We start from the raw sequence: 27,995 nt of genomic DNA on the forward strand, positions 1-27,995 counted from the left end.
GTGCAGGTTAAAAGTGTGTCAGCAAAAAACAAAAGTTTTATAGTCAGATTTTTTTTTCCTGGGGGATAAGAAATATTTAAATGTTCACCCCATAACCACAGTAATGGGCATATTAAGTGCACAAGAGCCCTTAAATTTGATCCAAGTTATCTTAAAGAAATATTTTGCTCCATAAAAAACATACAGATGCCCCTGTAATTGTCATTATTTGTGGAAAATATCAACATGTTTACATAATATTAAATACAATATTATTTAATACAAAGGTTATAACCACATATTTTCTGACATGTTATGAACCAAACCAGTAACTGACTCATGATGTCTTTCGCATGTCTATCGCATTTTACTCATATTTTGGTGGCAGGGGGCGAATCTGATGTAAACATTATTTCCAAGTCTCAGATTAATTGACAACATAATTGAACTGACAGATGAATCAATTATTCCAATAATCATTATTTGCAGCTCAAGTATAAATGCTTGTTGGTCTTCTTGCCCTGTGATTGGCTGGTGACGAGTCCATGGTGTGGTCAGCTAGGAGATGTTTCACTGTTTGAGGAAATGCGCTATTTGGGAATTTCTTGAAGGAAACTGCATGAATCACAGTGAAATCCTGCTCCTTTTCTTCCGTCATTCAATAGTTTAGAAACTTGACTCTTTCCTTGCAGGCCTTACTTGGAGGAACCCCGCAACGTCATCATACACAAAGGCGCCGAGCCTCTGGGCATCTCCATCGTGAGCGGGGAGAACGGTGGCATCTTTGTCTCCAAAGTTACCGGAGGTAGCATCGCCCACCAGGCTGGACTGGAGTACGGAGACCAGTTACTGGAGGTAAAAACGCAAACAGCTTTGTCATCCGATTGCAACGGTCGATCTTACCTCATTGTTGACCTGTCGAATGTGGGCCAATAATACTGAATTTCACCTTTCCTTCTTCAGTTCAATGGCATCAACTTGCGAAATGCTACGGAGCAACAGGCTCGACTCATCATTGGCCAGCAATGCGATACAATCACCATCATGGCGCAGTACAACCCACACATGTATCAGCTGGGCAACCACTCTTGCTCCAGGTAGCACTCTTGTGTCCATACCTCCACACATGGGACTTCTAGCTCCAGTCTGACCCTACCAAAAAGTTATCCCCAATTTGTTGTATTTAAAAAAAAATAGCCTGCAGTTGTAATATTCATGCTCCGAGTCAAGTTGGTGCATTTGCATAATGTGTACATTTTGAAATTACCACAAAGACCCTGAGCAAGGCTTTGAATCAGTTAATGGTCTGCTTAATCTCATTAGTTATAAATTGTCTTTGTATGATTGAATAGTTTGCATCAATCAATAATGATATACAATATATGATTTATACGCTTATAGATGATTTGATTTACTTTACATGAATTGCGAGTTGTTCATGAAGATCATTATCTTTGTCATGTTGACCGATTAAAAAAAAAAAAAAAGGAAGTGCATTATACCCTCTCGAACTGAACAGTGCCAAATTGAATCGTAGTGCCACTGAGTTGAACCGAATCCAATTGTTTCACTTTCCAATTGAACCGCGTCTGAATTATTTCGCACCCGACATATCAAAAACCGTATCGAATCAGCTTTAGTGGCGAAATGCACAACCTTAACGAATAGAATTATTAGCTTACAGCCAGGGGCGAGGTGACCAGAGAGAAGATGTTAATTTTTCTGAACGGCCAGAGTATTTACGAGCCGGTCCTGAGCATCACAGCCACCCGCTAAAAAGCCACCCTTTCAACACCCACACACACATGCACACATACTGTACATGTCCCTATCTCGACGATTTTTTTTTTTCCCGGCAAATGACGGCCACCGTCGATCCATAGTCCCGGGTCGAATTTTGTTCCCAGCGCGCCTCTCCTTAAAGCTAATTATAAACTCTAATCTCATGGACCTGGACAATCGTTTGTGCCTGCTTATCGTCTATTACTTGGTTGTAGCTCCCGTCTCGAGCCAGTCAGTACTCAATCCACGCCGCAGGGGAGTGGCGCTGCCACGCCGGAAAATCACACAGCCATCGATACGCTCAGCGAACAGGACGAGGGCACCCTCACGCCATCCTCCAAACAAACCACGCCCACCAGCAGCCCCCAAAACTATGTCCGGTAAATACAATCTCACCTGTGTGCATAAAAGGACTCAAGAGAAAATAACCCTCTAAGTTCCTGCAATGACGCAGTCTGTGCCTGTTGCTTCCCAGAATGCACTCCGATGGCAACAAGAAAGCGGGCGAGCCACGGCTGGTGACGGTGCACCGGCCCGGAGTAGAGGTGGGAATCACGCTATGTGGAGGGAACCTGCGAGGCGTCTACATAGATAGTCTGGATGAGGACAGTCCTGCCAGGGGGGCCGACGGCCTGCGTCCAGGCGACCTGATTCTGGAGGTAATTGCGCACATTTCGGGTCTTGATGTACCAAATGTTTGTATGTGCAAAACCTGCGATATGGATGTGAAAGTTGATCAACTCCCCAATCGCAAACAAGATTGCTTCTGCCAAACATGCTAAATTTATGCGCAGTTCATCCACAGTGAAAACCATCAGCACTTTAAACTTGGTCTCCACCACTTTTGCACCTGTTGCCAACAGTTGTTGTTTTCACAATTAACACCTTATAGAAAATAATGTTGCAAGTTAACGATGTTATTAACCGCTCATTGTTTTGAAATGATGATATCTGACTGGATAAATTAATATTTACATTATTTCTTATGAAGCAGTGTTAATGTGTTGCGTTGGCATTTTGAGGGAGTTCAAACAAGCTGAATGACAGTCACGTCTACTGTAGATTTCCAACATTTGTCTCCTGACATTTCACAAGTGTTGTCATTACTTTGGAGTCAAGCACAGATAACAGTCTCCTTTCTTTTTTTTTAACTGGTCATTAGTCTCCATTGATCCCCCCCCTGTCAGCTTTCTCTCGTTCCGTTTGGGCGACGTACGTGTGTGTAAAATACCAAATCATATTGATAATAATGAGGCATTTCTGGCCTGCCCCCTCCATCTATGAAAGGAATTGCTAATTAGCATGCAGCTCACTCACCCTTTTTGTCCTCCAATTTTCCCTCCTGTTTGCTCTCTTCCTCGCCCGTGGCCCAAACCAATACAGCGCCTCTTTAATTCAACTGAAAGCTTTGTCGCCCACATAAGATGGAGCAAATCATTTCTCAGATAAGTGCACACTACCGGTAATAACACTGCCCCTTATTTTGTCCCTGGCTCATTTTGCAGTATAACTCTGTGAATATGAAGAACAAGACGGCAGAAGAAGTCTATGTGGAGATGTTGAAGCCGGCGGAGACTGTCACGTTCAAGGTGCAGCATCGGGCGGATGACTTCAATGTGCTCAAAGACGTTCCAGGAGATGGCTTTTATATTAGGTACACACACAAGAGCACATTACACACATGCTCAGTGTGAAAAGACCACTTAAATTTCCCCAAGCGTCTTTGTGTGTGTCCACGTTGCTATTTAAAGCAACCACCGGAGCGGCCCTTGGACAACCAGGGATCTTTCGCATCTAACCAATGACATCCCATATCCTCACTGTGATTCTAAATGTCCAATTTAGGTTACCTCATCTCTCTGCCCTCACTCCACCACCACCGACAGCCTCTTAAGGTTGCCGCTTGGGCTTTTCCAGGTCATTACTGGAACACTGGGATGATCGGATTTGATTAAATTAGGGTTAATACTGATACCAGGTATCTGTGTTGATATCAGCCTTATTTTAAGGTTTTGGTATTCATGGAGGCTGCCGATACCAGTCACCGATACTTCAGACAAACAAACTCTGAGATCAAGTAAATCCTACTTAGCATTAGTTGCACTATACTACAGAAGTTGGACACGAATCATCGTCTGATTCATAAAAGTCTTTCTTCAAGTATGTTGTCGTTGGTCTTCAATGAAATGTTACATATCAGAAGTACGGGAGGTGTGAGTTCTCTATCGGCAAGTACTCAGAGTAATCCCGGTGTCGGTCTGAAAACATGTTGAACATCCCGATTAGAATCGAACATCCCGATTAGAAATAGTTTTATTGTTGGGAGTGTTCAGTAGGAGAGTGAGAGGTGATCAGTGTCACAGCAGCTGCCTCAGTCACTTGTCATATAGGCAAGTGTGTGATGTCATATGCAGTGAATACACCCAGTCTGCCTGGCTATCAGATATAGGCTGCTGGGGGAATTACTTAGGAGCCTGCAGACCCAAGCGAGATCCACAGCGTGTGTAGATCTACTCATCTTTCCCGATTTCATTATCTTGTTCACCCGCCAAACTGTCGCCTCATCAACTTTACGCTCGCCTCGCCTCACCTCTCCACCATCCTAAACATAAACTCGCCGTGCATCCGCCTCTGCCCCACTCCCAGAGCACTTTACGACCGCGTGGGCGAGACGGAGGGGGACCTGACGTTCAAGAAGGACGACATCCTGTACGTGGACGAGTCATTACCAAAAGGCAGCTTTGGGACATGGATGGCCTGGCAGCTGGATGAGAACGCGCAGCAGATCCAGAGGGGGCAGATCCCCAGCAAGTACATGTGGGTAGAGAATACAATGCACTGAACGCACAATACAAACACAGACTGGTCCCAAGTTGACCTGCATCACAGGAAGTTGTTAGCGGTCAGCAGTCTGCAATTACAGCAAGCGATCAAAGACGTGGAGATATTTTTGGTTTATTCTCGTAGTTTGATCTGCAGTTCAGCGATGGCATTGGCAAAGAAATGCAATACACGCGAGCAACAATAGTGATGTTTCCCCACTTAAGACGCTACGAAAGTGTGACCCTTGTCTCCCTGTGCTATGAAAAAAGTGATGAAGTGCAGTGATTTCCTTTTCACAAACTCAATTCTGTCTTCTATCTACTTTTTCTGTTTCGTTCATGTTAGTCAGTTATGGCTGTGGCTCATCCTGCCGTGTGTGCGTGCGTGCCTATCGCAGGAGGTTGGCTGATTTGAAAAGTAGAGCTTCAGTAAAAAAAGATTGGACACCCCTGTTCTACTTTTCAGAAAACTGACATTTTTATGCGTTAAGGGTTAGGTTCAGTAGCGAGTGGATTTATTTCTGTATTTATTGAAACGTCAAAGCTATAAATTGCAACACACAGTAAAAGTCTTATTGCTGAAACTTTTGTAGGTCAAACTTAAAAATGAACTTTTCTCAAAAACCCAATGTGCTGGAAAAGAATTGGACATTTTTTAAAATCGGCATCAAAAATACGTTTAGAGACACGATGCCATTTCTGATAAAAAGTGACCAGTATAGTATACAGGAAAAGAAAATGTTCTGTACAGGTTGTGGCATTTGTACAGCGCTTACATAAAATGCTAATTGAATAAATGATAATGTACTAACCCTTCAGTTTTATGAATAGTTGGAAGATGCTCAGTTGCCTACAAGATGGTGGTCCACATCTATTATTTTTTTTGGATAAATGAACCACAATAATGATTAACATGGGCTCTGACGTTCCAGGATGGACCAAGAGTTCTACCGGCGACACAGCGTGACTGAGATGAAGGAAGAATCGGGCAAGACGCTATCAGCCGCCGCCCGCCGCTCCTTCTTCAGGAGGAAGCAGAAGCACAAGCGCAGTAGCTCCAAAGACAGCAAGGAGACGGTTGCTCTGGACACCATCAGCACTGACTCCATCCCCTTCCTGGAAGGTGAGCGCAGGCCGACCCTGTCGGAACCTCACAGAGCTCCCTGGTGACGTCATCATCACGTGGTGTTCTTTGTGTATAGACTGTGTTAGCCTGGCCTACCAGAGGGTCCAGAAGGTGGAGTGCGCCTCCCCGAGACCCGTGCTCGTGCTCGGCCCACTGACGGACCCCGTCAAGGAGATGCTGGTCAAAGAGTCTCCGGGGAAGTTCTTCCGATGTGTGCTAGGTGAAGTTTCACACTGTAGTAAATATCTGTATTGATTTTGGCACAATGAGATGTGTAATAGAAAGCAGCATGGTACACCAAGCATATGGAACGTTCCAGAACAGTGCAGTGCTCTTCCATTAGATGGCAGAAGATAGCCAATATTATTAGCCTAATACCATAATTATCCAAGTCTTTTTTTTTTAAATGACCATTTTTTTCTCCGTCTTAATACGGTCAAATAATAAATGCCAATCTACAGTGTATTTATAAAAAAAATGTCTAAAATTATTTTTTCTTGTTCTCAATTATTTTCCTGAATCAACAATAATGAAGCTGAATATAAGCCACACTTTGTGGGATTTTTCTTTGCTGGTGTGACGTGAGATTTTTATGTGCCTTCACTAAAACATGGGGAAACATAATTAGGGCTGAAACAGGTCCTTGGAGTGATCAGAGTACCTCGGTTCAAAAAAAAATGCCTCAATCATTTTTTTTCTGCCTCGAGTAGCTGCTTATTTACTAGCAAACTGTCAGGAAGAAGATGTCAACCAAACTGCAGCAACAATTCTTTATGCTGGCCATGACAGTAACACGCCGCTAATGCGCTAAGAAGACAAACTTCAAAATAAACATTAGTTACCATATGTGATGTACACATTAATATTGAAGTGCTTTTATTTTGAAGTTGTTCCCGGCAGTGTGTCGCACCCTATTGGCTGACTTGACTCATTTTCCAGAATGTGTTGGGGGGGGGGGGGGGGGTCTAAATTTGTTGCTTCCGATGACAAGAGTACAACGTTGCCCAGAAATATTGTTCAATCACTAATGAAGGGCAAAAACAAACAAAAAAAAAACCCATAATTAAGTCGACACTGTATTGTACGGCACCAGCCGTACGCCTAGCAGCACTCTGGTTAATAGACTTAAATGACTCAATGGCAGCCTGGCACATTTACCGTTCCTACTGATCACTTTTTCAATAAGCCAAGCTTGCTCAGCTGTGTTGTTTTAGCCAGCAAATTTTCTCCTGTGCTTCTGATGTCACTCCGTGTCATAGACCAAAATCTATGGGGAGAGAGTTATCTAAATTCTCAGTAATGTTTCTATGAATGAAAACTAGTTGGCTTTGTCTTCTGTCTCTTTAACCAAGCAAAAAAAAAAAAAAAAAAATATATATATATATATATATATATATATATGTATTTTTATTCAAATACCTGATTATTTAATTTGAATTTTCAGTAGGATCTCCAAATACCAAAATATTCGATAGGTGGAGGCCTAATTGTAGTAGATAAGCAAATTATTATTTTTTCTGGGTTTTTTTCTGCAGAAGTCATGAAAGCGTCCCAACAAGCCATTGAGCGAGGTGTCAAGGATTGCCTCTTCATAGACTACAAGCGCCGCAGCGGCCATTTTGATGTGACCACCGTTGCGTCCATAATGGAAACAACAGACAAGGTATTTGCCGCATTTCAACAAGATTTCATCCAACATAACTCTTCTTTTGTCTTTTCCTAATCTCTAGCGATAAGGGTTTGTTGTATTTAATCTCTGACATCAATAAAGAAATCTGAAAACATATTTTTTTAACTCACTTGTCTTGAGATGGATTTTATTTGATTTCCATTACAGGGTTGTCACTGTTTGCTGGACATTGCACCGCATGCCATCGAGAGGCTCCACAGTGTTCACATTTATCCCATTGTTGTTTTTGTCCGCTACAAAAATGCCAAGCAGATCAAGTAAGTGGCACCATAACACACACACACATGCTGTTTAAAAATGTTGTAGGTAAAATGAATACAAATACAATTGAACATTTAGATCTGTTCTCCACAGTGCCAAAAGATTTCTTCTCAGCATTCATTGTTTGTCACTGCTTTGGCCTCCCTCCAGAAGTCAGGAAAAGTGAAATGATGAAAAACATTTTCTCCACTACATCGACATAACAGAGGTGTCCACTTTTGTCCCCCCGCCCCCAGGGAGCAGAAAGATCCTGTTTATCTGCGGGACAAAGTGTCTCAGAAACATTCCAAGGAGCAGTTTGAAAGCGCACAGAAGATCGAGCTCGACTACAGCAAGTTCTTCACAGGTGTGTGTGCGCGCACGCGCGCTTGTGCGTATACAGTGCTTCAGTTTGTTTAAATGCAACGCGTCTCCATCGCAGGTATCGTCCAAGGTGGCTCCCTCCCGTACATTTGCACTCAGATCATGACTATAGTGGATCAAGAACAAAGTAAAGTCCTGTGGACTCCGCTCGGCTGCCCTTAGCGGGCCAAGGGAGCGCTCGTCTTCAACACTAATGAAAGAAACCCTCCTCACGACATATAATAGGTACACGACTTTGTAAATTATTGATATCTAGTTTTATTGATCTTCTCGAAGTACTCCAGAGCAGGCACATAGCACTGACTCTACACCTTCAAGCTCATTCAGCTGAAGGACTCCTTGGTGGTGTGTGTGTGTATGTGTGTGTGTGTTCACTATGAACTCAAATGACTCCAAATTTGCCACCATGCCCTCCGTTGTGTACACAAAACCTCAACACTAATCATGTTCAAAACCTACCAAAGGAGTGTGTTGGGGACACGCTGAAAAGGGGGAGAGCAAAAAAAAAAAGTCAAAGTTCCAAGACTGAAATTGTAACACAATGAGGAAATAAAAGTTGTTGTGCCGAGAATATGGTTGTTTTTGCACAGAAGTAAAATAATGAGTTTCATCCTTTATTCTCATCGTGTTACCAATTGGCTCATAAAATTAAGAATTTGACTGATTTTATTACTGTCTTTTTTTGTGTGTATTCTCCGACTTTATTCTTGTAAAATGCCCAAAAATTATAACTAGTTCTAATGCCGCCGTGAATCCTCTTACTTTGGCAAAGCTACCGTAAATCAAAGCCGACATGGCCGCCATCATTTTACGCTTTCCCACCAACACTTTTTTTTTTTAAAGCCACGTAACAGAAAACCGTGACTAGGCAAGTTTATTTCTGCAAATAACGAAAAATAGGATTTAAAAAAGAAACATGAATGTCCAACTGTGATTATGCGGACGCCCACTGTACTTTTTCAGTTTTATCAAATCAACACTTTAGTATTATACATATATACTTTCCTCCTCTTAGTTTTATGACATTATTCTCATCTACAAACAATGTTATTCTTGGAAAACGACTTTTTTTTTCCTCCTGTAATATGAGTATACTCATAAATGACTTTATTGTGTAATGATGCAATTTTTTGGAGGTGGGTACTTTTCAGCATGGTCCTAATACTCTCGCCTGGTAAGAACGTGCCCATGTAGCAGCTCACATGGAAGCCCCCCCACCCTCTCCAATCCCAACCACCATATGCACTCGACTGACAACTGTTGTGGATTTCGTTCGTGCTTGAGTCTTTTGTTGTTCTTGTTGTTGTGACGAGTGTCAAGGTCGTTGCCATGACGTACTGTAGCTGCGATCACACTGCCCCCCCGCGGTGACGACGACCACACGTTAGCTCTATGCATTGTATCCTCTTTCTTCTAGCAAGGAGTGTGCCAGCGTTTATTACGGGCCTTTCGGAAAGTGCCTTCTGTAGAAGACGCCATATCTCCTCGCAGGCCCCCACGCCCCCACATCACCCCTAAATCTCCTCGTTTGTGTGGCCGTGTTCATTTCCGGTGCGGGGTTGCAGCGGCGAACGCGTGACATAGGCTGACTTGTATCATTTTTGTTTGTGAAAAGAAGGTCGGAGGCCAATGTGGTATCCAAACGGGTTCAACTTCTCAGAATGCACTCCAGGGCTAGACAGACCACTGTGTAACTAATATCCTTATATCTCGTAACATGTATTTAACAACATAGAGTATGCAGACGCACACAAATCTAAATATAAATATATATATACATATACAGTATATAAATCTATAAAAGAATATATTCCCGTGTATTTTCGCTAGGTCACGTGCCTGGGAAGGTCTGGCAGTCACGTAAGCATGTTTGTTTGCGTTCTCTTTTTGTGGTTGGTGGTCAGTCACTTTTCGATGTTCTCCTGAAAAGAAGAGACACTATAAAGCAACAGTTGCAGGGTAATGGCGCGTTATCCGCTTCGTGATGTTCCCCACTGTTATTTAATGTTGCTTTGAGTAGGAAGGAAGAACCACTGAGGGCCTTCCTGCAAACGTTACTTTCTCGTGCCAAAATCCACAACAACAAAAAATGTCTTTAGCCCTTCATGTCTGTTTGTTTTGCACTTGTTTCGCTGTGAACTGAAAACGTGTCACTGTTGCCACGTTTCCAGTAGACTACCGACACTAGGTACTATCATTTCTACTGTAACTAACTTTTTTTTTTAATGTCTCACATCAGTTCCTTACATTTCATCAAGGGCCTTTTTATTCCGATGACGTAAAAAAAAGATCACATTTGAATGATTCAAAAATAAAGAAGGGATCTATTGTTGCACAGCTTTTTCAGAGGAAATGTTCCACCAGTTTGACTATTGGGCTTTAAAAATGACTAAAGGAGAAAAAAAATTAAAAAGCAAAGTGCAATGTTACTATTTTTCTGTGTAGATACTAGCATGTTAGAGGAAATTGCGGGATACAACATGGAGTGGTTGTGCGACGCGATGACAGGTACTGATTGAACATCTCTTTATATGAACAGAATGTGATTTGTATGTTGAGACATTAACATGACAATAAAAGGTTTTTTTTGTCTGTATCACAACTTTGACTGTCAGTGTTTAATTGGAGTGCTTCCATCAGAGTAAATGCCGCATGCTCACCAGACTCATCAATACAGTCAAGTCAAGTCAACAGTATTTCTAGAGCACTTTCAAACAGCCATCGCTGCATACAAAGTGCTGTACATGGAGCAATTTAACATGCACAATAAACAGTAAGACAAATCGGTAATAAAGGCGGTAGAAAGCACCAAAAAGTAAAACCAAGAACAAATCTAAGTCATGCTGAGTCGAATGCCAAAGAATACAAGTGAGTTTTGAGGAGGGCTTTGAAGATGGGCATCAAGGAGGCTTGCCGAATGTTCAGTGGGACGTCATTCCAGAGAGAGGGACCAGCAACCGAAAAGGCTCCATCCTCTCTGAGCCTCAGTTTAGTTCTTGGTACTTCTAATAATGTCTGCTCCACAGACCTGAGGCGCCGGGCAGGTGTGTAGGGGCGGATGAGCTCAGAGAGGTAAGGTGGCGCGAGATTATTCAGAGATTTGAAGACAAAGAGGAGGATCTTGAAAATAACTCTAAAATGAATGGGGAGTTTTAATTTAATTTAATGTTAATACAGATTAACATCCAGTACAAAATGGTCAAAGATTTGATTTTGCAGAGGTATTAATGGAATAACATAATTGTAGTTTACAGGGTTTCACTTTGCATTATCTCTTAATGATAAAATTTTATTCTAAAAAAAGCATCAAAAATTTCATTCTGTTGCATGAGTTTTATCAAAAATAGAGGATTTTAATATTTAATCAAGATAATTCTAGATTAGACACTTTCCAATTTTTCTATCCATCCATTTTCTGATTCGCTTATTCTCACAAGGGTGGCAGGGGGACTGGAGCCTATCTCGGCCGTCTTCGGCCAGTAGGCGGGGGACACCCTGAACTGGTTGCTAGCCGATAGCAGGGCATACAGAGACAAACAAGCAACCATTCGGGCTCACAATCACACTGAGGGACGATTTGGATTGGCCAATCAACCTACCATGCATGTTTTTGGAATGTGGGAGGCAACCGGAGTACCCGGAGAAAACCTAACCAGGCACAAGGAGAAGATGCAAACTCAACGCAGGAAGGCCGGGGCCGGAATCGAACCTTGCACTTCTGCACTGTGAGGCTTACGTACTAACCAGTAGCTCACCCTGTGGCCCCTTTCCAATTTAATTTAATCTGTAAAATGAATTTTGATATTAAATGATAGAATGGAAATACAGAAAATCCTTCCCCACTAATAAATGGTAATAAAAAAAAGTGAATTGCTTGTTTTTTTGTTTTTTTTTAAGAAAACCACATTCTGTTGCTCTTTACAAAAACATAAAGCAATAACATAACTCAATAGAATGTGAAGAATTAGACAGTTTCTGCATCATGATTTCATTAATTGCCTGAGTGTCGTCTGGTGTATGCACTTTGGCCACCAGGGGGCAGAATAATAGATATTGCGTTAAGACATTTGAGTGGTGAAGCACAAATAGTGCAACTCAGCTGTTAGCTGTTTTTTTGGCAGAGGATATAGAATATATGCAAGTAAGTATTGTTTCATCTTCACATATTTAATTTGAAATCAAATATCACGTTAGTTATAAACCTTTAAACAACTTATATCAGTGCTCGTTTTGTTAGCCCATTATAGCTATTTCCCATTCTATGTTAGCATTGGGCGAGTGGAGTTTTGTAAGGCAAAGTTATGTGGTTGTTTTAAAAACATTGTGTAATTATATATTTTTTATGTTTAGGTCAACTTCAAGTGGCAAAAAACGGCTTGAGGTTTGTTAACTGTCTCCTGCTAGCGTAGCATTCTCAAAGCTTCAAATTTCCTCCCACAAGCCAAGACCAAAAAAAATTACCAATACCGGTGTTTTGAAAACAGGTAAGCTGGGTCGAAAGTCGAGGTACCACTCTAATCAGTTTTAATAATAAATCTTCCAGTTTGATTGTTTTTCGTTTGCAAGCTGAGCCGTGATTGTTACTTGAGCGCAGATCAACTGGGATGTCATTTTCAGTCGGTGACAATATGGCTGCCCCCTCGAGATGAGTAATAAAAATATATATATATCCGTCAAAATAGTGTGGTTAGATTCGTGGCGCCGGAGATAACTTAAAAATATGTTACTCTAAAAATTGGGGTTGAAAATGTCAAAATACAGTATTATTTCTTTTAGAAGTAGTGTGGCTAGTTTTTTGTTCCAGAATATATTCCAAAATAGTTTTTTTTTTAATTGTAGAAATTATATTCTCAAATGTTATGACCATTTTGTTCAAATAGTTTCATTGTATTTTACAATATGACATGTTCAAATATTTTATTTGAAACAAAAGGCATTCTGGTTAATATTTTACTGCCCAAAAATGAAATCTAAATTTGGACTTTTTTTTCCCCCCTTAAAAATACCAATCTCAAATCTTGCAAATTTAACATTTAAAATTTTGCAAACGTTTAAGAACGTTATACAGTACTAAATGGGTTGTATCTAACAAGATTTTATTCTTAAACGGCATAACAACATTTGTTCTTGCCAACGGACAACTTTTAAGGTCATACACTTGAAAAATAATGACGGTAAACGAGTGAGGTGTTGGCAAGTGTCATTTATGCCCCCACCCAAGTTCACGGCTTCAGTTACAGTCGCTATTTCAATCACGGTATCGGCATTTCTTTGACAACAAATCCAGCAAAGATGACGTTCGCTGATAACCAATATGACCAAAAGTATGGGGTCACTATTCTCAATGAATGAATGAATGACTCAATCAGTTGGGGCTCGCACTTGGCCCATGAGTTGCACCTCAAGGTCCACAGAGCCATCAGGCTTGAATAAATCCAACACAGAGACCTAGTAAGTTGTTGGAAGCCTGCGACCTAGGTGGCCAAGTGCACCTGCCCACAGTGGGTTGCCAGTTATTTGAGGGCCCCCCAAAGCCAGCTGTTTCTCCTCCTATCTTGCTAGGCCCGGCTACAGAGATGCAGGCAACCTTGTGTTCTTACTACAGTCATGCCTCATTAATCTGCACCTGTTTTTTTTTTTAGCCGATTATTATGTGAGCTGTAATGACCAGAAAGCACATTCATCACACTTTAGTTGTTTATTTAATGAAAAACCTCACGCGTGAAAAGACAAGCACTCTGTGCTGGGGAAATAGAAGTATTATGCTTAATGAAAAGTGCCACATAATGAATTGATCCACAGGTCAAAATAATAGGTACACCTGCACAATCAACTACTGATTTTTAAGGGAAAATGAACTCCAGAAAGAATCGTAACAATAAAACGTCCACCTGTTTAAAGGAGTATAAGGGACTATGTTGAGTCATTTTACTCACAATAAACATATGGAAAGTAGAATCATGTAATTTCAATAATGAGAGAACTGATAAATATGCTGAAAAAATAAATAAGATGTGTATTAAATTAATGAAGTGATTTTTAACTAGCGTTGTCATAAACTTGGATTTTTACTTGTTGGATTTTTTTTTTGCCTTTGCCCACCTCTGCTACAATCACCCACATCCTGAAACAGACCGTTCATTTGTATCCCTGAAATGAAATTCTTAAAAACCAAGATAGAATCAGTATTTGATTCTCTTTTTTTCGTTTTTTCTGGGAAAAAAATAATGAAGTGGGCAATTATATTTAGATTGGTTACATTCTTCATCGCCTTTTTTTCTGTTTTGAATCCCATTAGCGCCCTCTCCTGGAGTTTCCTTCCGTCGTCGTAACAGGCGTTCAGCGGTGGATGTAGACGCGAACACACACACTTTCTCTCCCTCTCTCGCTCTCTCTCTCTCTCTCTCTCTCTCTCTGTCACGCGCGCCTGCACACAAACGCACCCGTCCAGTGGTCGAGTAAACGCAGCCTCCTTTACTCGACCGACGACGGCCGCCGGAGCATGTAGAACTGTGCGGCTCTTTGGGCTCCAAACGCCTGCAACAGTAAGACGACACTCGCCTGGCGAAAGTGCCATCGAGGTGGCGGGAGGAGAAAGCTCAGATGGAAGACGGCTAGAGCAAAATATCCCCACCGTGGAGCCATTTCTTCCTCTTCTTTTTAATTTCCATTATTGAGCTGTTTTTTTTTTTTGGGAAGGTTGTTCCTCACTGCGCCCCCCCCCCGGACTCGAGCTGTCATCGGCGGCTTCAGGCCGTCGTCGTCGTCTACCATGGCGAGCGGCGATTCGCATTTGGCTCTTTTTGGTTAAAACTTCCAATTCGGATGTTTAATGCCGCTGTCGAGCTGCTTTTTGGGGCTTTTTTTATGTGTTCGCGTCACCCTAAACAATTGACGGGAGCTCCAGAAAGAGAGTGAAAAGAGGGCGATTGTTTGTTCTCGTGGTTCCCCGGGCGTTATGGCTGATGAGTGGGGCTGGGGACGCCGGCCAAGGCTCTCCAAGGCTCTCCCATGCTAGCCGAGGCGGTTGGCACGGTCCCCCATGGCAGCGACAGCTCTATGAGGACAAGCAATAGCGACCCTGCGCCGCCCAAAGCCTCTGCCGCCGCCGCTGACTCCTCGATCCTCATCTCCAAAATGCAAGACGTCGTCATTCCCTTTTCGTCCGAGGTCCCCTGTGACAATAATGGGCAGCGCATGTGGTGGGCGTTCCTCGCCTCCTCCATGGTGACCTTCTTCGGGGGTCTCTTCATCATCCTGCTGTGGAGGACCCTCAAGTACCTGTGGACCGTGTGCTGCCACTGCAACGTTAAAAGCAAGGTAAGAGCCTGCCGTGTTTATGTCTCAGGTGGCTGGAAATCAAGTGGCACGGGGCCATAGTGTGCGTGCTACACTTCGGGGGGGAATGGGATGGCACAGTGAGCCATGTGGTTAGCGGGGCTTGCCTTGCAGTCCAAAAGACCCAGGTTTGATCTCTCTGTGCTTTGGTAGATTGATTCCCAAGTGCTGTGACTCCAAACTGTCCAAAGCTGTGCATGTGAGTGCTTATTTGTCAAGGTGCCCAGTGATTGATAGGTGACTACTCCAGGTTGTTCTTCTCTCACCAAAAAGTCTCCAGATCTACTTGATTGAAGCATCAGCGATTGGTTGGTTAATTCCTATATATATATATATAGTATATATATACTACTACTTTTACACACTCTTCAAAGAAACAGAACCAAATCAGCAGTCTAAAATTGATGCGATAGATGGGATCAAATAAATATTATTGGACGAGAAACATTTGTGATAGACTGGCGAACAGTCCAGGGTGAAACCCACCTCACTTGGCAAAAACTCAGCTCAGCTTACCACCCTTTTGGTTTAGAATCCTCCTCACTCGCTCCCAGCTGTCTGTTCCATCCGTGAACTTTTTGTTTATTAGTGGGCTGCATTGATTTGAATCATGATTCTGACTCACGTGTATTGTTGGAGGCTGGGGTATGGTGCAAATAACCCCCCCCCCCCCCACCCCACCACACACACACACTTCTCCCTGACGGCAATGTGCTTTATTTCATCATGGCTGTTGATGGAAGCGATATGGATATTTGAGGTGTAAATAAGTCTTGTCGGTCTGTCTTAGGTTTAAGTAGAAGGGTGATTTAAAGGGCGTCATGATGGTGGATGGATGGATGGGTGAGTAAGGGGGGGGAGAGATCTGCTCTGACCTTGATGTGTTGACGCCGTGTTCCAGTTCAGATGAAAGTGTGAGTTACTGTATATCCCCTTGCTCCAAGACTGCCATGTCATGTTGTTAAACTCACTTTTTCATTGTGTGTGTGTGTGTGTGTGTGTGTGTGTGTGCACGTGGCCTCTGATGCTCCCCAGTGGCTTGTTGTACTTGAGGTTCGATTGCTTGATCTTGGTCTGGTCTCGTAATCTGCTGTATTTCAAATCATGTCAGACTCGGTGGAGTCTGGATATTTGCCTCTGAATATACTGTCTTGCACTAACCCTTTAACGTTACAGAGATGAATACAATCAACTACTTGAACAAACAATTACAAATGTTATCATATATTGGTCACGTTCTTTACAATTTTGGTATTGACGGGATGATGTTTTTTTTAATGTCTTGAGTTGGTCACGGTTCCTAATAGACTTGGTCTTTGACCCTTTCAAGGCTCGGTCTCAGATCCTGTAGAGGCTTGACTTTTGTTCCCTGAATGTTAAAGTCTTCATTTTGACTTAACCACGGTTCTTTAAATTCTTAGTGTTGGCTTTGGTTTTGGATGCAGTCTTGGTCTTGTTTTGACTTGGTCATGTTCTTTCATGCAACGCTCTTGATTTTATTACAGTTCTTTGTCTTGAGTAGGCCTCCGTTTCTTTCAGGTCTTGAGTTTGACTTGGGCTCGAACTTAGTGAAGTCTTTTTGTTCTGTACAATCTGAAATAAATCTTGGTCTTGACCGAACCAGATGAGATCATTCTTAACTCAATGCCTTTTAATTATTTACTGGGAAATTCAAAAAACCCTCAGAAAACTTTGACAAAAACAAAAACATTGCACAAAGACGAGTGGTTTCTTTCTGGGCCTAAATTACAACCTCCCTCAAAAATTTGGTACAAATCTGATCAGTTATCGTGTAATCCCACTAAATAACAAACCCGCGGATCTGAAAACATAATTAACCTCGTGACATCCTGCACACATTTATCATCAAGCATCCACAGCTTTCATGCTCACTTGATCTATTTTGCCTGGAAAAACGTGTAAGCGCCAGTTATATAATCAAACAGGCAAACTTAAATTCCTTGAATCAATAGTGGGCTGCCCATTTGGATTGAGCGATGATTTGAACCCCATTGCGGTGCAGGCTATAACGTGAATATCACTCTCTCATCATTCTGAATTTAAGAAATGACTCCAAGCCATCCTTAAAACCTTGAATCGTCTCGCAGGGATACAAATGAAAAGAAATCACGCAAGTATAATTACTAATCCATCTTGTGACTGCTGGTGGGCATCTGCTTCTGACACCTTACAAAAGAAGAAGAAATCATGTTCCAGCTCCCACTTTTGTTGTTGTTGTAATTTTGGAAGTCTGCGTCATACCGTTGGGTGACTTTGGTGGGCTTGTCACTTGGCTGCAGAGGGAAGAGGCTCGTTAGGAGTATTGGAGAGGTGGAAACAGGATCTGCGTTCAGCTGACTGGAGCGACTGACTAAAACTGCAAGTGTCGAGAACGGGATGGATCTTCGTTTGGCTGGGGGAGGGAAGTCGGGGGCAAGACTTTCTCTGGGATCGTGTTAGAATGTGAGAGGAAGGAGGAAGTGAAGTCAGTGTGAAATGAGCCTGTCGCCATTGACATGCAGCTGTGTCCTAATTCTTGCAAGTGATTGTTGTCTCTGTCAGGGCCTTAAGGAGGATAATTGGAGAGAGAGAGATCAGTGGATGCAGGAAGTGTCAAGTTTCTTCCCGGAAACACCAGTTAGCATAGCGACTGTGGTTCACAGTCTTTATTCAACCAAGGCACAAGACTTGTTTTCTGTGTGTTTTTGGTTCTTCCTCTCTGCTGTTTGGTTATCTAATAGTCTAGTTTATCGACTCTGCGTCACACCACCTCCAGAAGTTCTTACATGATACCTCTGCTAGTGGAGATGCGTGTGGGAGGGCGGAGCATCGGAGCTTTTCGAACATGAATGGTATCATCGTCTGTTTGGGAGGCTGGTGGAAACATGACATTGCTAGTCAGATTCAGAGATTTTTTATTTCTGTTGGGGATGGGAGAACCTCTGCCTGCCTTCTTAACTCTGTTGTATTGCGCGAAACAGTGTAGCCCGGCAGAGTTGCTCTCACAGATGATTGCATGGATGTAGCTCAACATCCCATAACTGGCATCATTTTTGCCGGCAATTTTTAATTTTTTTATTTTATTTTTGCAACACAGAGGTGCATTTAAGCATTTTGCCTGAAGACACCATGAACCAACATTTTTTTTTAAAGAATGAAAAGCCTGTTTTCTTTCTACCAAAATTTACATTTGGAGACCCTCAGGGGTCATTCTTGCCTCCCCTTGCAATTCATTTCATTCTCTGAATGCACTTTCTTTTTTAGACCCCCACCACACAGCTTTGCCACACTTTGCCCACACACTGTTCTCAGTAATAAGAACAACCTTTTTAGACTGTTTAGAAAATAAAAGCTAATTTTCTCCCCTCCATTCAGTATCCACAATTTGTCCCTCCAGCATTTCTGCTGCCTTATGTCTCATTTCTTGTCCTTGGTATCACACAGGTCCAATTTCAAAGTCAGCAGTAGGGCAAATTTCCAAACCCTTCCCTTCAGTGTGTTTCATGCCCCGCTCACGTCCGTCATTGATTACAACATTATTTTCACTGGCATCCACTAAGTTCAAGGCATTGGCTCCAAATTATTCCAAAAGACCTGCACCAGGGCTTTTGATCACATCTCCCGACTTCTAATTCAGCCTGTCTTGTAGTTCAGCCAAGGACACTGATTTTTACTGCTTAAGCCCACATATAACTTTCTTCCCACATACCTATCAGCCCTTCATCTCTGATGTATTGTTTATTCCTTGGCTGGCTGGGAAGCTGCCATAAAGTGTAAGGGTTATTAATTGATGATTATGTTGCCCTATTGAGGACAACCCGCCTACATGAAACTGGAGAGTGTATTTGAACGCGACGCAGCATACATACAGCGAGTACATTAGTGTGTTTTGGTCAGCGGTGGCTGATGCAGCTTCTGTACTAATAAGCACATTCAACGTCACCCACCCTCACCTCCCCCTCGCAAGGTTGCAAAGCGAGCGTGTTAATGTGCACTTTGGAGTCGACAGCTGTCAGAACTGTACAATTGTTTCTGTCCAAACAGCTCAAGGAGAAGGTTGACGTTGCAGTGGACCTGCCACCCCTCTTGTGTAACTTGCACTCATGACATTTAGCTTCATCATCTAATGTAGCTCACGTTTTGGGGGGATTTATTATTATTTTTTGTGACATTGAAATGTTACGTAGCATTTCCCCTCACTTCCTGTGGTGAATGTCACGATGGGCCACAACTCAGACACAAACGGTCGCAAACGGTTGCATTTTCACTGTTGCACTTCATTGGTTTTGAACGGGAATCCTGGTTATAATCTCAAACCACAATGTGGCATTTTTATTTAAACAGTTTTGCGAATCAAATCTTACAAAGCTTAAATTTCACTCTCATTTAGATATTGTAACCGCAAAAGCTAACACTAGCTGGGATAACAGGGAGGGTTTTTTTTGTCAATCAGATTGAAATCATTCGGCCGAGGATCTCTGGTCAGCTGTTTACCTGTGATGTGATCTATTCCGATCTGCTGTTCTCATGCACCACCACCATTATTCACTCAATACGAAGGTAATGCTATGGTAACAGAAGTTCAGAACTTTATGAGATTATATCTCTCGATTGCAACCCTACTTGGTGATGGAATGTGAAATAAATTTTCATTAAAACAGCCTAGTGGACCAGCCTGGCATTTAAACAAAATGTTTTTTATGTCTTGTGGGACAGTTATGAATGAGTCCTCTCAACTCTCCTGAGCAACTGGCGGATGGTAACCAGGAAAAACAAAAAAGAATCAAATTGTGTTGATTTAAATTGCCACATTTGCTAGATAGTTAAAAAAATCCTGTCACTGAGTCAATTTAGAGTCCTGCATTAATTCCATCAAAGCGTTTGGAGCCTGTGTCAGTTTACATTTACAACGCTTAGCAAATGCTGAGTAAATCCAAGTGCGATTGCAAGGAAGCACGCAAATAACTCAAGAGTGCATGCGGATTTTCTGCTTGATTGTGTGTGTTTTCTAATGTTTGTTTGTTGGCGCGCCAGCCAGCGTCTAGTGGGGGACTATTAAAAATTCATCCTGTCTGGTCGAGAATTCGATGTGCTGTTTGCATTACCCACACTGATGGGCCCACTCGGCTCTTATGATGGGACATATCCCGAGACTCCTCCGAGAATATTGCTTTTTGCCAGCAGCCTGTCGTAGCATTTTGTAGGGAACAAAATGAATCAGCTCTATTGAAAAGATATTTTGAAATTGTTTTTGTATTACTGTTAGTTTTATAATTGACATGCTTCAAAATGTTTTTTTTTCTTTGCAAAACAGAGCCATTTTGTTTGTGGGGTGTCTTGTGACTTGATGCGGCTCAGTGAGAGGCGTGGCTCGTGATATCCATGCTCTAGTTCGAATTGTGTGCTACATTTAGTTTGATTTCATCCTGAATTCCTGTGAGGAGATGTTGCCTCGTCTTCATTCAAATATTTCACAACTGTTGTTGTAACATCGCCGGATAAATTCGAGCTCCGCACAGTGATGTATGGCAGCCCTGGGGGGGGTGGGGGGGGGGGGATTTTACATCACAACAACTCATTTCCTTAAGTGAATGCTCCTATTGATTTTGGTGCGCCAAAGCTTGCGAGCATTCAATTAATACTTGGAAATCCTTCCCAAGTATGTGCCTCTTCATGTCGGCCACAATAAAGTGAGATGATCCAAAGCGGAGTGCTCTGCTATATGTGTTAACTTTAATGCTAATGGGTTGCGTAGGTGACTGCGCAGAGGAACTCGTGTGTGTGTGTGTGTGTGTGTGTGTGTGTGTGTGTGTGCCGGGCAACACACCAGCTGTGTTTTGCAGAGCTCACGCCCCGCCATCAGCTGTCGCTCTCGCTAACCTTGGCTTTCGTCGGCCCAGCACAAACCCAGTCATCAAAAATAAAATGCTGGGATTCTTGCATTCTGCATAAAAAGCTTCTTCTTAACTCCAATATGCCAAAGAGCAAGGGCATTTCCAGACAGCACCAGAGCAAAAAATGGACCTAAAAAGACCCCCTCCCCCCCAAAAAAACCCCAAAATGAATGTTTATTCCAGTGTTTTTCAAAAGTCTGCCAAATTGAGCAGCATTTCACATCCATTTCCCCTTTGAGTTATCAACACGGATTGCCGTGTCTTTGATCCAGAATGGGTAAAGTGCATATTTTTAGGACATGAAGACCAGAAAACATACACACAACAGTAGATGGCTGTTTTGAGCGCATTCTTGTTGTCATTTTTGATCATTGGAGTAATATCGTCACAGACATTTATTTCGACACTTGCAACCTGTTTTTAACCTTAAACTTTTTCTGACTGTTTTAAATGTAAGCCATGTATCCAAGACCTGTCTTCCAAGGTCAGACTGGGTCCTATAAGTGTACGTCATGTCTACTGGGGTTCATATTTTTCCACTATGATGGGCCTTAAATTAAACGTTGCGGTTGCGTAATCACACAAATGTTTTTTGTTTTCGTGTTGTGGGAATAGTCATCGTACAATTCATTATTTGATTATTAAGAAAGGTGGTGATTGTGTCAACTTATTAAAAAGTAAATACCTGCTCGCATACATGACACCATTAAAACTCATTCACTGCCAAAGACGTTTTTAAACGTCCTTTCCAGAATTGGTTGGTACTGAATGAGTTAAGAGCAAAGTTGCAGCATGACATCATGAGCTCTTCTATTGTGATTAGCATTTAGTGGAAGTAGTGATCAGTTTTGGTGTGATTGATTTAAAATCAACTTGAGCAGTAAGCATATGGTTTAGCCCACAAGGGATACCAATTTTTCACGAGTGCTTGGTCTTGAGACAGCATCTTCTTGCTGATTACAGATTATAGTCGGGGTAATTTCAATCATGTCATACCGTGAAACAGCAATTATTTTCTTCACAGTTATCATATGATCATAATCTGATACCGGTCCATGCCTAGCTACCACTGTAGTTTGGAAATGTATTTCTGGTTTGTGGAAACGTCCATTGCCAAGAGTCTGGCAGTAGACTCAGTCCCATTGACATGAATAGACATGAATGTGTGAGTCTAACGTGTTCTTGTGGTCGCCAGTCAAGATGCATGTGTCCAGTCATGTGTTGTTGACACTAGATGGGTGGGTGGAGGGGTCGTTGGGGGTGTGCAGGGGGGGGGGGTAAGTGTCCAAGCAGTGCAAAGTGTGACCACTTTCTACCACAGCCTCGCACGTCTGTCTTCTTTGCCGCCGACCACCACAGCAATAAAGGTGTCAGCAGTCTATCAGCGTTAAATTTAGCCAATAAAAATCAGAGGGCCATCCGACAATACTCGAAGGGAGCTATACATTCTTGGCGCTGCAAAAGTCCCCAAAAAAATCTTCAAAGATTTCAAAGGCGACAAGTATTGTTTTCTAGTTCTGACGAGAAGCAAATCCAACGGTAATCCTCACGTTTTTTTTAGTCATGCTATCCGGGTCTGCGAACAAGAGAAGAGACGAACAAAATACTGAACTGAACAATATTTGTCATTTTAGTTTCAGAAATTACTTCATGCATTTTTTTTTTTTGCGTTTGAGTCAGAAAGGACCCATCACCCGGAATCGGAAATGGTTCAGTCCGGTTGGCTTTCATGAGTCTTTGTGAACCAGGATGAAGTTAGTTAACGAAAAAACAAGCACAAATACGGTTCAACCAAAGAAGAGGTCTGCATTCTTGTTTTCTTTCGTGTATTTATTTTATGACTTTGTGTAATTCGTATTTATTTGGGTTTTTCTTTAAATCAACTCTGAAGTCGACGCAGCTAACCATCATCGATCTTGTCCCGCCTCAGTGGTCCAGTGTGGAATTCTGCGTGACTCATGAGTTATTCTCCTTTGGACAGCCACACTTTTCTCAGCCCTAATCTTTAATTCACCAGCCCTGATTTGATGGCCATCTAGGGACAACTTTAGTGCACCACGCTGATGTATGTTAATCCATAGACAAGGGGAGGCCATATATCAAGCAGGACTATGTATATCATGAGGCGTGCACACACATATACACACACTCCAGTAGTGCTAGCCAAAGTTTTGGCTTGCTGTCATGTCGTTATGTCTTCTTTGGCCCGTCAGCGAGCTATTAAAAGGACATCTAAACCCCAGGAAGTATTGCTAGGTTAAAGGTTAAACAGGAAGGGTATACCTAGCTCCACGCTAGAGGATGGCATTAGATTGGTCTCCCCCACCCCCGATTGGAAACGTGTGATAGGTGATACTTGTCAGACTGGATATGCAAAACCATTTGGGGATAAATCCGCCGCTTGACACCAACCCGGAAGTAGGAGGGGAAGCTAGCTGGGTTGTTCACGCTTGTTGCGATTTCACACCTGTGAAGCTAGCGCGATCATGGCTGACACTTGTGAATCTTTTTCTGTATTTCTCCTGTGGTCCTTAATCACCTGTAACAGGAACGCGTGTGTGTTTTTCATCAAAATATTTTTAAATAAGTAATATTATTACCAAATATTTTTTGCAAGCCTGTGTTTGTAACCTACATCGAACATAACGGTGTATGGTATGAGCGATTGTATTTTATATTAGCTCAGCTAGTTAGTGTAATTGGGCAAGCCAGCGCTACTTATTCTAAAGATTAGCAAGACATGGCAACTCATAGATGGCGAATTATGATTGGACAAAATGTTCAACATCCACATCATGTACTAAAATCAGACAATTGTCAGTCATTGTTATTAAAGTTTAGCTTGTAAATGCAGGTCAGAACCTTTAATCGTGTTTAGGCCAGTAAAGCCTGACTAGTTAGCCGGACAACGCAAACCCGGCCGGCTCAACCAATTCTAAGCGTGTAACGATCAGTTCCGAGTTAGGAATGAGGAATTCATTTGATTTTTTTTTCGCCACTATGATGTCAATGAAATAGTCGTTTGCCTCACAATCAAAAGGACACACACTCTGTCCACGAACCAGGACGTAGACAAATGTTTACAATTTCACATTTTCTTGTTAAAACAACTCTCTTATCATTCAACATTTTTATACGCCATTCACTGGAAAGAAAGAAATGAATGCCTAACCAAACACAAATTGTCTTTTAATGGAATCAGAGTGTTTATCTAAAGCTTAATTTGGTCGCCATTTTTGCTCACATATAAACAGTAGAGCCTTTGTTTTACATTTTGCATGCAAATCAGAAATTACACATCTCCTCTAGCGTGAAATTTCCCAGCTCTGTTGGGGACTCCTCTTTTCTGCTTGTGATTAGCAGACACTGCCAGTCATCTGGCGCGTTCTCGCACGCACGCCTCAGCAATTGGGGTGAAATGGTTCAAATGCGGACATCACAACGCGTCATAATTGGCCCTCACAGGGGACACGGTGGTGACCTTCAAACATCTCAGCAGGCAGTTCCAGATTGCCTCTCTCTTAGAACCCAACACACACACACAGACACAAACACACGTACACCCGTACACATGCACGCACAAAAGGGTTTTCAGAAGATTAAGATTGAGAGTCACTCATCGTTACCGAGCTCGACCGCTGGCGGCAACCTGTTTGTGTTAACCTCACTGACGGCTAGACTAATATTGCTAATCATCGTCTTCCGAGCAGGCTCTGACGGCAGCTTGTTTTTGTCTGCATGCCAGCCATGTGCTGTGTGCCCTGTCTAAGAATAACCGGTATTATTCTAATAGGCTAATAATAATAATAATGGCAGCTGGGCTTTGGATTTCAACTTCTTCCTGCGATTAGAACACCACGTTTAGTCTCGTCATGGGAATCTAGTTTAAGTTTACTTTTTCTAAACCATCTGTTATAAAATCAACCAGGTTGAGACTTTGACTTAAGGTATTGGAAGAGAGAACAGGTAAAATGAGCTGTTTTTATTTTTGAGTCAAATTCATAGTTGCTCATTTTTCACCCCGGGACAACGCTTTCAAAGCCAAATCTGAAAATGAGCATCAATTTAGATTTAGGTTAAATAGTCAATGTAAAAGGGCGCAGCAAGCCAACAAAACAGTGTCAGTAGCATGTTTCAGTTCTTTTGCTCACATATAATATGGGTGGATTGAAATTAGTAAAAGCAAATTTAAATACCCAGATCTCTAGACTGAGACCAATTTGTGCACCCGAACACATTATTTTTCAATGGTACGCCTAAAAAAAATAATTAGAGGTTAAACCAAATGTTTAATATTTGCAGAAATGTCCTTTAAAAAAACAACAAAAAAAAACTATAAAATTTCATTTTTGAATGCGTTGCAGTGGAAAATGTGAGCGTAACTAACTTTTGTGCTGTTTCACCAAAGGAAAAGAAAAAGGTTGGGTGCACCAGTGACCAGTGCAATAAAAGTTAGCCTCGACCTCTGATACTTTGGACTACCAGCTGAAATGATGATCTTTTTCTCTCATATTCCTCGTTGGATGTGAAAAAAAACCATTGACTTTGCTTTTCCAGTGCTTTTAAAATCTGTAGGATGATTTGGCGCTTAAAGTGGTTTTGGACAGACACAACCGGAAGCAAACTAAAACATCAGCACATCCTTACACAACCTGCCAATGGCCCCAGTTCACAATACACAGTAGCCGGCTAAATATTCACCGGATAACGTATATGGTGAAGCAGCATGTGGCTTATTGCCCATAGCTTATTTTTTAAATTTTATTTATTTATGTATGCATGTACGGATTTATTTTTGCGGTCACTGTTCCTTCCTACAAAAACTAAAATTCAACCACAATTAAATATGTCAAATCAAGGCAGAATATGCTTACTCTCCTATTTCTGTAGGAATGAAAAAGTCACTCCTGGTGTGCCCCCCCCCCCCCCCCCCCATCACAGCAATATGGAATATTGTCACCGCCGTGCTCACAGTCACCAGGAAGATGGATGTTTGCAGCACAAGCGCAAAACGACCGCCATCCATTCAGTAAATGTCTTGCGCGGCAGATAACAAGGACAACGGGATGTTTTGACGAGCGGCAAACAAACAGCGCTCAGATAAAAAGTTAGTCGGCCGTCTACACATTCGTCTGACATTTTCCAGTATGTCTGCACTGCACGAGTAACCCCCGTTGCCAATTACAGCCTCGTTTGATGCTCGCCAAAAACGGAAGCTACCGTCTCGCTCAGGTTGAAGCCGGCTTTTTCTTTTTTTTTTCCTTTTCCTTCCACCTCGGAAAATTCTTGAGAGAAGGAAGCGAGCAAGGAGGGGCAATTTGATCGGGACTTGAGCTGTTATAAGACAACGCGGCCATGCGTTCACAGCCGAGGCCCGAGCGGCAGCATGTGTACATGTTGTCGTACGAGATGATGCGCATGGATTAATCGTTGGCGGAGACGGTGGCTGATGTGCAACTGACATGCATGTCGTCTTACATTGCTTTCTTCATCTGCTCAGACACAATGAGATTTTTTTTTTTTTTGGAATTCTTCTGATCAAATTAAACTTGACGCCTGTACAATTTACTGCCATTATCAGAAGAATATATCTCACTTTACTTATTTTTACTTTACTGTATGATGTGTATTTTTATCAACAGTGTGCACCTTTTATTATTTTGTTTATTAGTACTTTTATTATTATACTGTACATATAGCAATTATCATGACGTTTTTCTACTTTTCAATAATCTTTTTTTTTACATCATAATTATAATGGAACAATATCGATGTTAGAATGAAGTATTATTCATTGTATTTATTTATAATTTTAATATTATTTTAAGGGAAATCACAAAATTCTATGAACACATTGATTTTATTATTATTATTATTATTTCTTATCATAAATTTACAATTGAAGTCCAGCAAATGATTGTAGTACATCGCGAGACCATTTCAACCTCTTTTTAACATCACTTTTATATTTTTAATATACTTAAAATATTACAGTATTGATGTCGGAATGATAATTTATGATCATGATAATGATAATTTTAGTATAGTGAGAAAAACACATTATTCTAATGGCTCATAGTGTACTTATTTGTATTATTTTAAATTTGCAACTTAAACCGCAGAAAATTATTTTACTACATTCCAATATTTTGAAAGACTTCAGCGTTTTCAGTTCATTTTAAAAATATTATTAGTTTCAAATATTATAATTTTGATGTTATATTTAAATGTTTTTCATGACATTTTATTATACTTTTCCATTATTATCGGGAGAGAAATCACATTTCTACTCTCTCCTGTTGCATTTATTATCATAGTTATTGTTATTTTTATTTGAATAAATTTATTTCAACACTAAAATTTAATCTTTGTGAATATTTCAACGTTTATATTTTTATATTACCGTTTACAATATTATATAATTATTTTTTTAAATTATTATATTTAATTACAATGTTCCATTATTGGGAGAAATGACAGGATTGTTTTGAATCATAGCATATTGATGATGCTAAATGCCCAATTTTCATTCGTAACAAAGCAGTTCTTTGCCCCCGTTAGTGCTGCCAAAGACTGTATTTGTTCATACAGCTCTTGTCAATTGTGAATATGTTGCTAATGTTGTTTTGTGAGCGTCCATGCAGACCAAAGTATGCATTTCTGTGTCATCAGGCCATCTTTCTTTTTTTTTTAAACATTAGAATGCATCATTTTGTGCATCACAGATGTGTCAAATGATA

The 27,995-nt window shown here is 41.5% G+C and overlaps 2 protein-coding genes across 32 annotated transcripts in view; both read left to right on the forward strand.

Moving 5' to 3' along the window:
• dlg5a (discs, large homolog 5a (Drosophila)) overlaps positions 1 to 10,420 on the forward strand; it is a 48,538-nt gene extending 38,118 nt beyond the window's left edge. For all 5 annotated transcript variants that reach the window (XM_052079960.1, XM_052079961.1, XM_052079963.1 and 2 more), the window contains 12 exons: positions 672 to 834; positions 943 to 1,076; positions 1,977 to 2,141; positions 2,237 to 2,420; positions 3,267 to 3,415; positions 4,408 to 4,578; positions 5,516 to 5,706; positions 5,786 to 5,929; positions 7,245 to 7,372; positions 7,547 to 7,656; positions 7,897 to 8,006; positions 8,082 to 10,420. In XM_052079960.1, coding sequence (XP_051935920.1) covers positions 672 to 834; positions 943 to 1,076; positions 1,977 to 2,141; positions 2,237 to 2,420; positions 3,267 to 3,415; positions 4,408 to 4,578; positions 5,516 to 5,706; positions 5,786 to 5,929; positions 7,245 to 7,372; positions 7,547 to 7,656; positions 7,897 to 8,006; positions 8,082 to 8,185 — 1,753 coding nt within the window. In that variant the 3' untranslated portion in view covers positions 8,186 to 10,420. The remainder of the gene's footprint in view (positions 1 to 671; positions 835 to 942; positions 1,077 to 1,976; positions 2,142 to 2,236; positions 2,421 to 3,266; positions 3,416 to 4,407; positions 4,579 to 5,515; positions 5,707 to 5,785; positions 5,930 to 7,244; positions 7,373 to 7,546; positions 7,657 to 7,896; positions 8,007 to 8,081) is intronic.
• Positions 10,421 to 14,435: 4,015 nt separating this feature from the next.
• kcnma1a (potassium large conductance calcium-activated channel, subfamily M, alpha member 1a) overlaps positions 14,436 to 27,995 on the forward strand; it is a 142,327-nt gene continuing 128,767 nt past the window's right edge. For 11 of the 27 annotated variants that reach the window (XM_052079974.1, XM_052079975.1, XM_052079973.1 and 8 more), the window contains exon 1: positions 14,438 to 15,343. In XM_052079974.1, the coding sequence (XP_051935934.1) occupies positions 15,035 to 15,343 (309 nt within the window). In that variant the 5' untranslated portion in view covers positions 14,438 to 15,034. Of the gene's footprint in view, positions 15,344 to 27,995 lie in introns of all 27 variants that reach the window. The other 16 variants (XM_052079978.1, XM_052079980.1, XM_052079982.1 and 13 more) reach the window with 5 other exon arrangements.

Source organism: Hippocampus zosterae, chromosome 11, assembly GCF_025434085.1.
Source record: "Hippocampus zosterae strain Florida chromosome 11, ASM2543408v3, whole genome shotgun sequence".
NCBI classification, from domain to species: Eukaryota; Metazoa; Chordata; class Actinopteri; order Syngnathiformes; family Syngnathidae; genus Hippocampus; species Hippocampus zosterae.